Here is a 13,059-nt window from a genome sequence, read left to right as displayed (position 1 = left end):
CTTTGCATCATACATTTTGTTCAGTGAGGTTGAAAGTACACTTTTTGAATCAAAAGTTAGTCGTCAATTTTGGTTTGAGGTTAACTACAACCCACGTTACGTTTATTTGGTATGTTTGAGGAACTCTTCAGCCAGATACACATTTTGCTGAGGCCATTGATTCTAGTTCTACGTTTTTATGAAAAGCCAATGATGTTTGCAAAATACTTTTATTATTATCTATAATAACTTAAAATCTCTCTTATAATAAAATACGCGTATTCCCATAATATAGCATGAATCTACCTACGTTTACGGCCTAGTCAATGTACAGGAGTTTCTTAATTGTGACATTAAGTTTTCGCCAGTTGAGTATTATCTTAACAATATTCGGAAAACTACCGCAAAAGGCAAGAAAATGCAGGCAAATGTATTTACAGTTGGAGCCTGTTCATAAATAATAACTCTAAATATTTTGGTACTGTTACAACTCTATAGATTTTCCGTGTTTGTTGACATTCTTCATGTTTTTGTTGCACAAATCTAGTTCGAGCCTCAAGCTGTCGACTTCGGCCTCCAGAGTGCGCGACCGTCGGAACATCTGGACATAGTTCAGTTGTAACTGCTTCTGGTATCTCAGTACTTTGTCTTTTTCCTCCGACCACTTTCTTCTTTCGCTGTTGAACTGTGTTTCTTTAGCTTCGAGTTCACATTTGAGTCTGTCGACCATGGCACTGGCGGGGCATGGTTCTCCACAAGAATCTGGTAATTCTCCGTTCAGTCTTTGGACTTCAGCATCCTCTAAAGCACTGTCACTGGAAGTCCAATGGTACTCGTTGGATTTGCAGACGTCGTAGATTCCTCTCATCGTTCTCCCGCACTCGATACCTTCGTACCCGCTGAGGGAAACATCTGATAACTCCTGTCTTAGTTCTTTAAGTTCGGTCTTTAGTTTTTCTATCTCGCTTTTGCTGGATTCCTTAGTCTTGGAGAGGTCGGAGACGCTTTCCATAAGGTCGTTGGTGAGGCGGTCTACTTCGGACTGCAGACGGGTCGTGTTTTTCTCTTTCTCCTCTGACTCTGCTCGGAGTCGCATGATTTCTTTTTCTTTTTTGTCGAGAGCTTCTCTTAGTTGGCGGCAGTCGGCTTTCAGAGTGAGGTACTCGTGGCCTTTGGCAGTTTGTTCGTTCTGAAATTGAGAAAGGAAAGTGTTATAGCATTTTTCATTAAATCAAATCTAATGTCTGCGTCGCAATCCCGAAAAATAGCTTATTTTCAGTTACGATGCTCATATCACTGCTAACTATTATAATATAATTTATAACATTTTGTGCGATTACCATGATCAAGTAAAGCAGCACACAACGTCACAGATGAATTACCACCACCATTATTACCACTTAGCTGGAATTGTTTTTCCAGTTATTCCTACCTTAACCTTTAAGGCCTCAAGGCATTAAGGGGATAAGGCCTCATTTATTGGAGCATACTACCACAGAATCAAAAGCAGCTATACCTGACAAAGAATATTTTTAAAGCTAGTAGTATTTTCAATAATTACAATGGAAATTGTGACGTATTATGAAATTAATATGGTTCAGTTTCCAACTCAATGCAAGTGGTCGCTAAATGACCTTTACCTTATTAAGGGTTAATATAATTACCGCGGTACCGCCATATTATGTCTAAATAAAATTCAAAGCAGCAGAGCTTCCTCATCATATGAAACTGAGCGCCCTCAAGCTTGATGTATAACGAACGACTCTACCTGAGCGTTCTTGATTTACCTCTTAGACATCTACTTCTACCACACTCGTGCCGGCACATTATTGAGTTATTTACGAGCACGATTCCCGTAGCTAACTAATCCTAGGTTTTTTTTCTAAGGTTCAGTACTTTCCTCACATAACATAATTAGTCTAGTCCACAGTCACCTAGACCAAGTCTGAGTCTTGCAACGCGGTCTATCACAGCAGGCAATACTCTGTCTAATCGTTCTCTTAGTCCTGTTTCTTACGGATTACCTATTCTAATTCTAAAATTCAGTATCCTTTAACCCTTCACACATAACCGGCTAACATAGTTATTTGCGTTAAGACTTGAGTTTTACAGCAGTAGATCTCGGCGATCAGCAGCACTATGCAATCTTTCGTCTAGTCCTATATCATTCGGCTTACCTGGGCATCCTTAAGCTGTGTCTTAAGCAGCGCTATCTCCCCGGCGCGCTGGCACAGACTCCACTCGGTATCTTCAAGCCTCTGTCTCAGCAGCGCCCGATCCCTCCTAACTCTTGCCAGTTCGTTGTCTCGTTCGTCTCGTGTTCGGGTTCCGTAGCTTTGAAGCATGAGGGCGCGGGGCGCGCGGAGGCGAATGTCGTGCCCACGGAGACGATCTGTAGTGCTGAAATGGGAGTTGTTGAGCTTAGAGCAAAAATCCATGGGGTCATCGAAAAAGTCAAGTTTTAGATTGGACTTAATAAAAAAATGGGATGGCCAAAGGAGCAGAGGCAGAGCCAAGAGGAGATGGCGGTACGACCTGAGCGCTTTTCAGCCCGATTGGCAGGTGCATGCCCAGGAGAGGGAATAATGGCGGAGGAAAGGGGAGGCCTTTGCCCAGCTGTTAGATATAATATTATTACAGGCTACATAAAAAAAGAAGAATGCGCCTTACCTATAATCATGATGGTCTCTCTCCAGCTCGGAAACGCCGGAGTCAGCAGGCGACGGGGCGGGCGCAGGCTCCTTGCTCTCCGACACGCTCAGACCTGAAGTCGACTTCGTCCTGAAATGAGATAAATGTTTATGGGTTATTTTTTTGTACAACTAAATTTTAGCAAGTCTAGAAGGGTAAAGTGAAATAGGTACTTTAATTAAACAAATTGGAAAAGAAAGATAATATGTTAAATAAGATCTGCTTACAGTAATTACGATCATAACGCAAGTGAAAAAGGAACTTCATCTAAGTAAAGGTATTATTTAAAGTGAGAACTGTCAAAGAGGATAGAATCATATGAGGTTCGGGACATACGCCATTGTATGGATGAAACGAAAAAGCGCTGGTTTTTGTTAGTTTGGAAACGGGCCTACAAGCTACATTGATCCCACTATAAAATATAGTCATAAACTTTATAAAACTTAAATACCTAATTGTAAAAAATCTAAAAGGTCGTTGGAAATAAGCGGATTCAAACATTGAAAGCGCTTTAAAATAGCATTGATAAGTATGTATAAACATAAATGTTTTTCAGTACTCTTCTAATCAAACCTTTTACAATACAATCGTCCCTTTCTCTAGCTTTAAATGGAACTGTTTGAATACACCATAAAATGGTAAAGTACGTGTAAAGAGAAGCTGTACACTTGTAATTTTATGAGGGTAGTAAATCAAAGCTATACACGTGGACATTAACTCGATGTCACGAGTCAATAAATTGAAGTTCACGACTGTTTATACGAGTACAAGAGGCTTGTCTAACACACTTGGAATTGCAATCATTTTCACCACTTCATTCTATCACACGGGATAAGACGAAAGTAGAAAGAGACGGTGAATACGATCACGTACGTTAGTGCGTTAGACAATAGGTACGGTCTGAGGCCTCCGAAAATCGAAAATCGAAATTCGTATCGTACCGTCCCTCTCAATCTCATATTAAATAGTATAAGTGTCAGAGAGACGGAACGACTCGAACTTCGATTTTCGTAGTAGCTCTGCTGTTTCTTGCTTGGATAATAAGTTAGCGTTTGAGGACAGGTAAACTAGACTTGAGGTATTACCGGTACTTAATAGTTTTATTTTGACATTCATACTTAAGTACTTGTTATAACCTAAATTGAATAAAGATCGTTGACTTTGAAGGCTAATTGTTAAAACTACGTTACACATTTTAGATTTCATTGTAATCTACTAGGTATAGTATACTCATTACTTAACCAATACCTACCTTTAGGCTTTTTAACACATACTATCGTTGACTTTGGGCTGTTCCGTTACACATTGATTGTAATTTGTTCCTGACGGATTAAATATCAGCAATAACCGTCTACAGCCTAATTCGTAATTAATTTTAACAAATTCAGCATTCGAACATGGCGGATGTCATCTAATTTAGCCGGCAATTTATTTATTTAGTTGAAGTATAATTTTGATAGTGTTTTATGGGGATTAACCTGTTGATCACTAGTTCTATATTGCTTCGTGTTTGACATTGATGCGCAAGTTGTAACGTGGGTGTTTCTGGAATTTTACTATTTGCAAAAACTACAATTTCCCTCTCAAAGAGAGTTTAGACACTGGCGAAAGATTAGGACAGCCTAACTAACGGATAAATGCGATGCCGTCTCAGCCTATTCGAACAAAACAAACAGAGACGGCATCACATTTATCCGTCAAATAAATTTAATCAATGGATGGTAAATATCTTGCATTTTTGAGTGTTGGCTGACCCTACGGTAACTCATCTATATATTTTTCTTGCACTACAATTGACATGTTCAAAAATAGATAGCTCTCCACTTCCCGGCTTGCCATACATACAAGTACATCCCGTAGGTAACCTTCTTTTGAAAACACGGTATTCATAAAGCGTTATAATTATTTGATTCATTAAAGTGCTTTCCATTCTAACAAGTACAGTATGTAATGATTGCGTCGCGCTCTACAGCGTGTCTTGGTCTACAGGCGAAGCGTGGCAAGACTTGCTATAAGTCGAGTCCATTGTATATTTTTCGTTCTTTATGTATTACTAGCTTTTGCCCGCGACTTCGTCCGCGTGTACTTTAGTTATCAGGGCATATGTTTTAATTAACCCCCGTTATAATTGTGACATTTGTATCCGTGTGCATAGCGAAGTACTGCCGTAAACGATAGGTAACAGTTTACTAAAGTACTTCGCTATAAACAATACAATCTTAACCCCCATTTTACCCCTTTAGAGGGAATTTTATCCATTTCACCTACACAGATAATTTTTCATTGTAATCGAGAACTTATATACCTATTTTCATACCTCTAAGGCCAGAAATTAGAAAATTTCCGTACAAACTTTACCCCCTATTTTACCCTTTTAGGGGGAAATTTTATCCATTTCACTTACACAGATAATTTTTAATTGTAATCATGAACTTATACACCTATTTTCATACTTCTTAGTCCAGAAATGAGAAAATTTCCAAACAAACTATAACCCCCATTTTACCCCTTTAGGGGGAAATTTTATCCATTTTACCTAAACAGATAATTTTTAATTGTAATCGAGAACTTACAAACCTATTTTCATACTTCTAAGTCCAGAAATGAGAAAATTCCATATAAACTTCACCCCCCTATTTCACCCCCTTAAGGGATGAATTTCTAAAAATCCTTTCTTAGTGCTCATTTACATCATAAAAAGAACCCCTGTACCAAATTTCAAGTTTTTAGGCCCAGCGGCTTCGGCTGTGCGTTGATCTATAAGTCAGTCAGTCAGTTTCTTATTTTATATATATATATATAAGATACTTCTATGATTATGGCATAGTGTGATGGAATACCGAGTAAATATACTCCGGCCATATAGTGTCGCTGCAACAGAACAGAGCTGTTTTGATAGCGTGTACGAAACAAACAGCGATACTGACGCGGCGTCACAGCCGTGGCATAGTCGACATATTGTTGTCACATGTTTTAATACAAGATATCGTCAAATTAACCTATTACATTTCGGAACTTCTCTGTCAAGATGATGTCACATCATTTCTGCAAATTGTACTGAAACATGAAATAGGTTTTTACGGGCATTTAGCCTCATTTTTTTCTGTCGCGACGTCACTGACGCGGTGCATCTAATGCCGGAGACCCTGTGCTCAGAATTTTTATCATTTTTATAGGTATGCCTTGGTTTGAAATGCAGAAAGTCCATCTGTACTGTAGATACTGAATAAGTTTTACTATGCGGCATTGTATTTTAAGTTCGGTTACTATTTGATTAGTTCACTCTAATTGAAATTACCAACTGCATGACAGTACGTGTGAATTTGTGGATTTAAAAATGCGACTGCGATCGATTTGTTAAAGTACTAAAATGAAAGACCCATTAAAAATATTCATGGTACGTAAAGGTCTAACCAATTTTAAGTTATTTATTAAGTATTTCACAACTAAATAATAGGGTATAGGTACAATTTACAATTGATAACTGAAGTTAACAAGGTTAACGGTTTCCCTCAGATATACTTATAAATACCGACATATGATTACGTAACAGAGATATAGCGTTAATATGTGCAGTGCGTTCCGGTTCTGCGCCCGCGTCTTTTCCGTGCTGATTTCCTGGTGCAATACGGTTGGCTGATGATAATGAAATAAGAAGATGAGAAGGGAATATAGTTAAAAAAAGCATACTTAAATAAGTTTTTTTATGTGGATTTTACTTTAATTGACTTTGAAAGAGAAGCAACGATATATAAAACGTTGCAATTCAATTTAGATGAAGATGAAGATAGAGGCAAACAGCTTTACCAAAACGGTGATAACCGTCATCAAAGATAAACGATTAGCGAGCACAAGTAAAAAGACACATGGAAAATGTAAGACAGATTGTCTTAGTTCTTAGAAGGAGCCCCAAACCGACCTCAAATAGAAGGGGTAAAAATAAATAAGGTATAGAATAGAGGAAGGGGTCACAGGAAAATAAAATAATTTGTATTATTCGTAAGAGTGGCTGTAAATGTCTGATAATTAGCATCGAAAGTAAAAGAACGACACCACGTGATATCACGCAAGTCGCATGCAATAAAAGTAAGTACCTAATTAATTAATTTTAGCAACACTAGCATGACCTTGTAACCAAGTTTGTAACCACCACTGTAATCAAAACCTTGAAGTGGAATTCGATCCTTCTAAATGTAGTGAGCTGATTGGCAGGTATATGTAGACTTGATGACGAATGCAACAGATTAGCAACAAATGTGTATTAAAATCATTTTTTTGGAAAAAATGCATGAAATCAAACATATATATCCAATAATCCAGACGGAAGATGGGATTTCAAGGTGTAGTATAACTATTTCTACCATAAAATATTTAATTATGGTAATATTAAAATAGTTGCCAAAATAAATTCCTACTCTAAGTCATTTAAATTGAAACTAGGTCGCCCGCAGAATATGGATGCGACCTCAATTACTAATTATGCAAATACGGATTATAAAAGTTAATTTGGCATTACAATGAGTTTAGCGAGTCCACCACTAAAGCTGTCTGGTTATAGTAGCACCGATCTAGCCACACTAGCGACAGCGTAAGATGGAACTAAAGGCACTAAAGCAGGGGTTCCAAGGGGGCCCGGGAGCCAGCTTTGTGGATACCAATAGTATGGTCCACAATTGAGATGAACACATGAACGAACCGTCTGGCCAAGACGCATGTATTTACAATAATATATAAAGTAAAATTTGCTCCTGTTCTAATAAGCAAAAGTTGCACCTAAGAGTTTGAGGAAATTCTTCATATTTTGTCGATTAGATAGATGCTCTTGTTTCTGCCTTGGCTTTTAGAGTTCTGAACAGTAAACTGTCTCTACATACATCAACAGCGTCTCGGTACCATTAGTCCTTACACAGAATATATAATACCAGAAATTCTTCGGTCTTCAGAAAAGTCTTCGATGCATAAATGCATCCTCAGTTCAAAATACGGTATAATATCATAATACATTTCACGTTTTGACGCGTTTAAACGATATAAATCACGAATAAATCGAAGATAAGGGTATCCGTTTGTTTTGCTATATTCTGAGCATTAGTGTTTTTGCCTGACGCTGTAGTCACTACGAACGAGCTGCTAACTTGAACTGAGCCAACTATTACTTATTCTGTGACTGAGCGTAGGAAGTTTGAAACGTGTAGCAACATCTTAATCTGTCTTGGTCCACACAATTTAACTTTGCGAAACAAGCATTAGCTAACTTTTAATTATTCAATAGCACTTATGCAAATGAAACACGCAGCCGACCATACTTCCTGGCCATCTCTATTGTTACAGATCTGTGAATGCTGAATTACTTCAATTATAGCTATTATTGCATTAAATGGACGCGATTTTTTCATGTTCTCTCTTCATAAATGTTTTCGACAAGCTCGTACAGTTTGGCCACCTATGTTAACTTTAACTTTTACGCATTTTTAGCATTTTTAGCATCGACGGCATCTATATAAGTATTTATGTATGTAGTCTGTATTAATTTAATGTAATAAGCTATCCACTGAAAGCAAAATGTCACGAAATGACTCACCCACCTATTAAAAAATTGTTTCATTCTTTACTGGCAATCTCTATTGTTACACATCTCGTGAACACTGTGTATAACAAAAATGTTTGCTCTCGCATACATAATTTATGAATGTGATTTACGCTTTCGCGTGGCAACAACACCATCTATGTTTTCAAGCTTTTGTCTTCTTGTGTGTTTAACTTCATTCCATATTTTTAAAGAAGTAAATGAAATGTTTGCTTCTAAAAAATCTTTCAGTTGGAGGTCAGGACTAAAAAAATGGTACGTGAATAGAGATCCGACGCTAATGCGACAATAGAGTCACAAAAACACGCATTAAAGTCTTTAACAAAACTTATTGAATGTCTGAAGGATCACGCCGAAGCTCAATAATGTGAAATTTGAGCTGCGTCAAAATCGCAAAAAGTTGTAATATGGCTGAAATAGGCGTCAAAAACGCATCTGCGTTCTTTTAGCTTCGGTGAATCTTTAATTGGTCTTACGCATTAAATGCAACAATATTATAAAACAAAAGAAGCAATAGAAGTAACAAAGGATGCAAGTCAGTGCAAGCCTTGATAGCGCAATCGCCGGACGCGATATAAGACCGGATGCTATGCAATTGCAACGCTTGTATAATGTTATGTACTTCTTTATTTCTAATGTTAGGTCAGGGCTTCGTTTTATGTTTTTAATCTTAAATTGATTAAAACATAAAACCAAGCCCGCGCCCGGAGATATCAATTAATATTTAACTTTGTACTGGTGTCGATTTACCCCTAGTGTAGGTAAGTTTTCGGTCACAAAATACGTCTCGATCGCGTTCGCGTAAAATCTCAATTTGTATGGAAACACGAACATCGCAAACGTTCCGCTAGAGGCGCTGTTCGTGTTTCCATACAAAATGAGATTTTAACGGGAACGCCGAACGCGATCGACACGTATTTTGTAACAGAAAACTTACACTAAGGGCACTGGTGGTTCGATGATTTTGGAGAGATACTCGCATTCTATATAACGTTTATGTACACCAGTCGTTTACGACCATATTTACGTGAAACATACTGGGAGGCTACTACGAAAATCGAAGTTCGTATCGTACCGTCCCTCTTGCTCTCGTATTAAATTATATTAGCGTCAGGCGGGACGGCAAGATACGAAGTTAGAATTATGCACTTCGTAGTAATAGGGCCCGGTATCATCGCCTGGTATGTTAATAACCCACACGATTCGGTTGACACTACTTGACACGAAGAAAAACAAAACGCACTAATCTCACTAATACTGCTGTGAAACACTAGCCTACATAACTATGATGTTCTGGGTTTGTCCTGATCAAGTGTCCAGAATTACCCTGTTCAATCCTGACCATTATTATAAATTCGAAAGTGACGGTCTGTCTGTCTCTCTATTACTTATGACAGAGGATCAATCGCGAACCTTTCAGGAAAATTCGTGGCATTTGATAACGCTGTCAGAGTACAGTCAAATTTAGATACAACAAATATTGTATGAACATAATACACGATGACTGTATTTGTATATTGATATCTTTGTTTACATTGTAACGGAGGTGCGTTTATTTTCTATAGGTACTTATTTAAATATGCACACATTTGATGTCTATGGTTCTGTTAGATAAGATATGATTTGTGATAGTAAAATGTAGTGAATAATGTCGAATTTACCCCTAAATTGACAGTATCTACAAACTATTTATTTTATGTAAAATTTTTGGTATTTTAGGTCAAAAATCTTTGGTTAACGGCGAATCGACTAAGCTGAATACAGAGTGCTTCTGGAGACGTAATATAACGTAACGTATTATATGGCTATTATACGGGGTATTAGGGAGATAAACTTTTTTTAATGTTTCAATTTTTTTTTAATGTTACTAAGTACATGGTCACTCGGCGATTAAAAGTGTGGGGTTCTTTCTTAAATATGATTGTGAACGATCTACCTGCTTACCTCTCTCGATTCACCCCGTAGTTGTTTGAAAACATGACCAATAAAACTTGCTGTATGTAATTTATATTTCACGTGTTATAACTGCATGAAATCGTGTAAGCCATCTTTTTATGTAGCTTCATTTGTTAGATGCTCTTCTTAGTAATAGTAGCTTAATCGGACCAAGATTTTGAGCAAATCTCCTTTTCTAACTAGCGTGTGTGCGAAACGGACGAATGCTAAAAAAGTTTGAAGTAGAAAAAGTTTGTTTACAAAAAGAAACATTAAATACACCATTTTATAAACAATAAGGAGTAGCACCCATAATAATGCATGCAAATAAGTATGATTCATTTGTTTTGGCCGTGGATTTTAGGGAGAGAAATTGGGGTGCGTACAATGACTTCAATTCAATTTAAGTATTAAGCCCTTTTAAGAACAATAAAACTAACACAAAACCATGCACAATGAATAAACTTTGACCTACCTATACATTTTGGTTTTCACTTCACATAGAAATGGAAAGTTTTTTGACACTTAAAAATAAAATACCACACAGCACTGCAGTAAAACACTTCAAAGTCACCATACAACTGGCTGACGATATTTTATTTAAGCAGTTTCTATTGGGTTATACTTTTTTTCAATAAGGGTGTTACACACGTGCGAAGCATCGCGGCGCGCGGCGGCGTGTGAGGCAGATGATCGCGTGCCACTAAAATGACGCACGATTGATTCAATCGTTAGTTGTTTGTTATCAATCTGTTTGCAAAACAAACAATTATTAGGGTTCGTATTTTTGCTCCAAGAATACAATTATTTGAAGTAAAAACAAGGGAAACGGCGATATGGATCTTGAATAAATATCGTAATGAAATAGAATTATCATTAAGCAATCAGTTGTCAGAAATGAGTCATAAACCAGTAATTATTACTGATTGTTGTCGCTTCAATGAGGGCTATCGCGTATGAATTCGCCACTAGAGGCGCTAGTGTAGCGTGAGGTCTCCGAAATGTCAAATCTCATAGTTTTTGTGTGAGTTACGCAGGTTTATTTAAAATTAGAATAATTTTGTAAATATTTTGCAATATCTGATATTAATTATAGCAAATATGCGTTCCGGGGCAATGAATAGTGTTTTGAGACAGTTTTGTCTTTCGGAAACCTTTGTCCTCCATTTTTTCCGAACAAAACGGGGACTATGCAACACTGTGGCATGCTCGATATTTTTATGGTACGGTTTTAAGGTGTATTCAATATGATTTTAATCTAAACTTTGTTTTCACGCTCGTAATAACAGACTTTGAAAGCCATACTTAAAAACTTCACGCAACAGTGCGCCATCTAGTGAGACAAAAAACGATAGCCCTTATTGAACTGCAATCTTTTCGTTCTATAAACTGTCGTAAAAAACTTCCGCAATACATTTTTAAAGTCGTCGCATTTTTATAAAAACTAATGATAAATAAATTTATTTAATAGGTACAAATACAACAAAAATAGGTACAAAAAAAAAACGCGCTGAAATCGAATTTTCAAAAGAGACAGTGTGATGATGCATAAATTACTTAGAGAAAAAAAGCATTAATCAATGTTTCAGTGTTTAAGTTCCTATGCGATTTGAAATAATAAAAGACGCTTAACTTTAATAATTCCATTTATAAATATTTCTTCTTGCAATACTGCTGCAGCGTGTATATTTTAAGTATATTTATAAATGCCATGAAATACCTGAAAATAATCTTGTTTGAATAGATATCCATGCGCCCACCTCATAACTATTGCGATTCTGCCAACACAAACGAAACAACACTAAATCAAAACAAAGCGCCATACTACCGGCCCAGTAATGCACGCTCATTCATGAATCGTAAGGCGGGCTACTCACGCGACGTATTGGCTCTAATTATTACGTTTAATGGCGATGCCATTCCATACGGCTCACGTAACGTGTTGGTCGATTAACTGTGGCGCCGGGTAATTAGTCAAGTCTGTTTGTCAGATTGTGTTTAAGGCTGTCAGATTCATTAATTGGTGCCAATTACAACGTTTAATTGTGATGTCCATTTCATACTGCTCACGTAACGGCATTGACAGTGGCACCGGAGCATACTTACGTCAAATCCATTTGTCAGATTATGTTTAAGATTGTCAGATTAATTAAATGGCTTTTTTAATTGAGAGAAATAGATAGATAGAGACGTTTATTCACACATATTCGATCATCATCATCATCATCATCATAATCATCTCGGCCTATATACGTCCCATTGCTGGGCTTCTCAGAATGAATTTCTTCACTTGTGTGTGCAGATTTTCTCGCCATGTTTTCCTTTACCGTAAACCTGGTAAGTTACAAATGTAATTTCGCTCATAAATTTCAATAAATTTAGAGATATGAGCCTAGGCTCGAACCCACAACCCTCTGCTTGAAAGGCCATGAGTTATCTTACAAAAGAGAGCAATTAGAGCAATTTACTACTGCGTTAAAAAATATATACCTCGTTAAGTTTCTTGCCGGATTCTTTTCAAGAGGTTTTTCCGAACCGGTGGTAGATTTTTTTTGACATTCATAAGTGCTTGTTATAGCCTAAATTGAATAAAGATATTTTGACTTTGACTGACATTGATACACAAGAAAAACCAGATTTGTAAAAAAAAACACCGAATAGTATAAATTGGGCCTTAACCTGTTCGTTTAATTACGATAATATTTATATACGGCTCACGTATTGTTGTCATCCATTGACCGTTTGTCTGTTTGTTTAGTGCACGATTGAGGATTGAGGTACCGTTGAACTATAATTCCTAAAACGAGGATTAGATAACTATTATTTTTATGGATTCCGTACTTATGAGTATCATTATAAAGTTAAAG

The 13,059-nt window shown here is 37.0% G+C and overlaps 1 protein-coding gene across 2 annotated transcripts in view; it reads right to left on the bottom strand.

Moving 5' to 3' along the window:
* Window positions 1-193: 193 nt before the first annotated feature.
* Window positions 194-13,059, bottom strand: part of LOC141436110 (uncharacterized) — a 114,617-nt gene continuing 101,751 nt past the window's right edge. For both annotated transcript variants that reach the window (XM_074098966.1, XM_074098967.1), the window contains 3 exons: window positions 2,650-2,760; window positions 2,157-2,379; window positions 194-1,168 (listed from right to left, as the gene is read on the bottom strand). In XM_074098966.1, coding sequence (XP_073955067.1) covers window positions 464-1,168; window positions 2,157-2,379; window positions 2,650-2,760 — 1,039 coding nt within the window. In that variant the 3' untranslated portion in view covers window positions 194-463. The remainder of the gene's footprint in view (window positions 1,169-2,156; window positions 2,380-2,649; window positions 2,761-13,059) is intronic.

Source organism: Choristoneura fumiferana, chromosome 16 (assembly GCF_025370935.1).
Source record: "Choristoneura fumiferana chromosome 16, NRCan_CFum_1, whole genome shotgun sequence".
Classification (NCBI taxonomy): Eukaryota; Metazoa; Arthropoda; class Insecta; order Lepidoptera; family Tortricidae; genus Choristoneura; species Choristoneura fumiferana.
The sequence above is the reverse complement of the archived record's forward strand: the minus strand, read 5'-3'. Positions and strand labels throughout refer to the sequence as shown.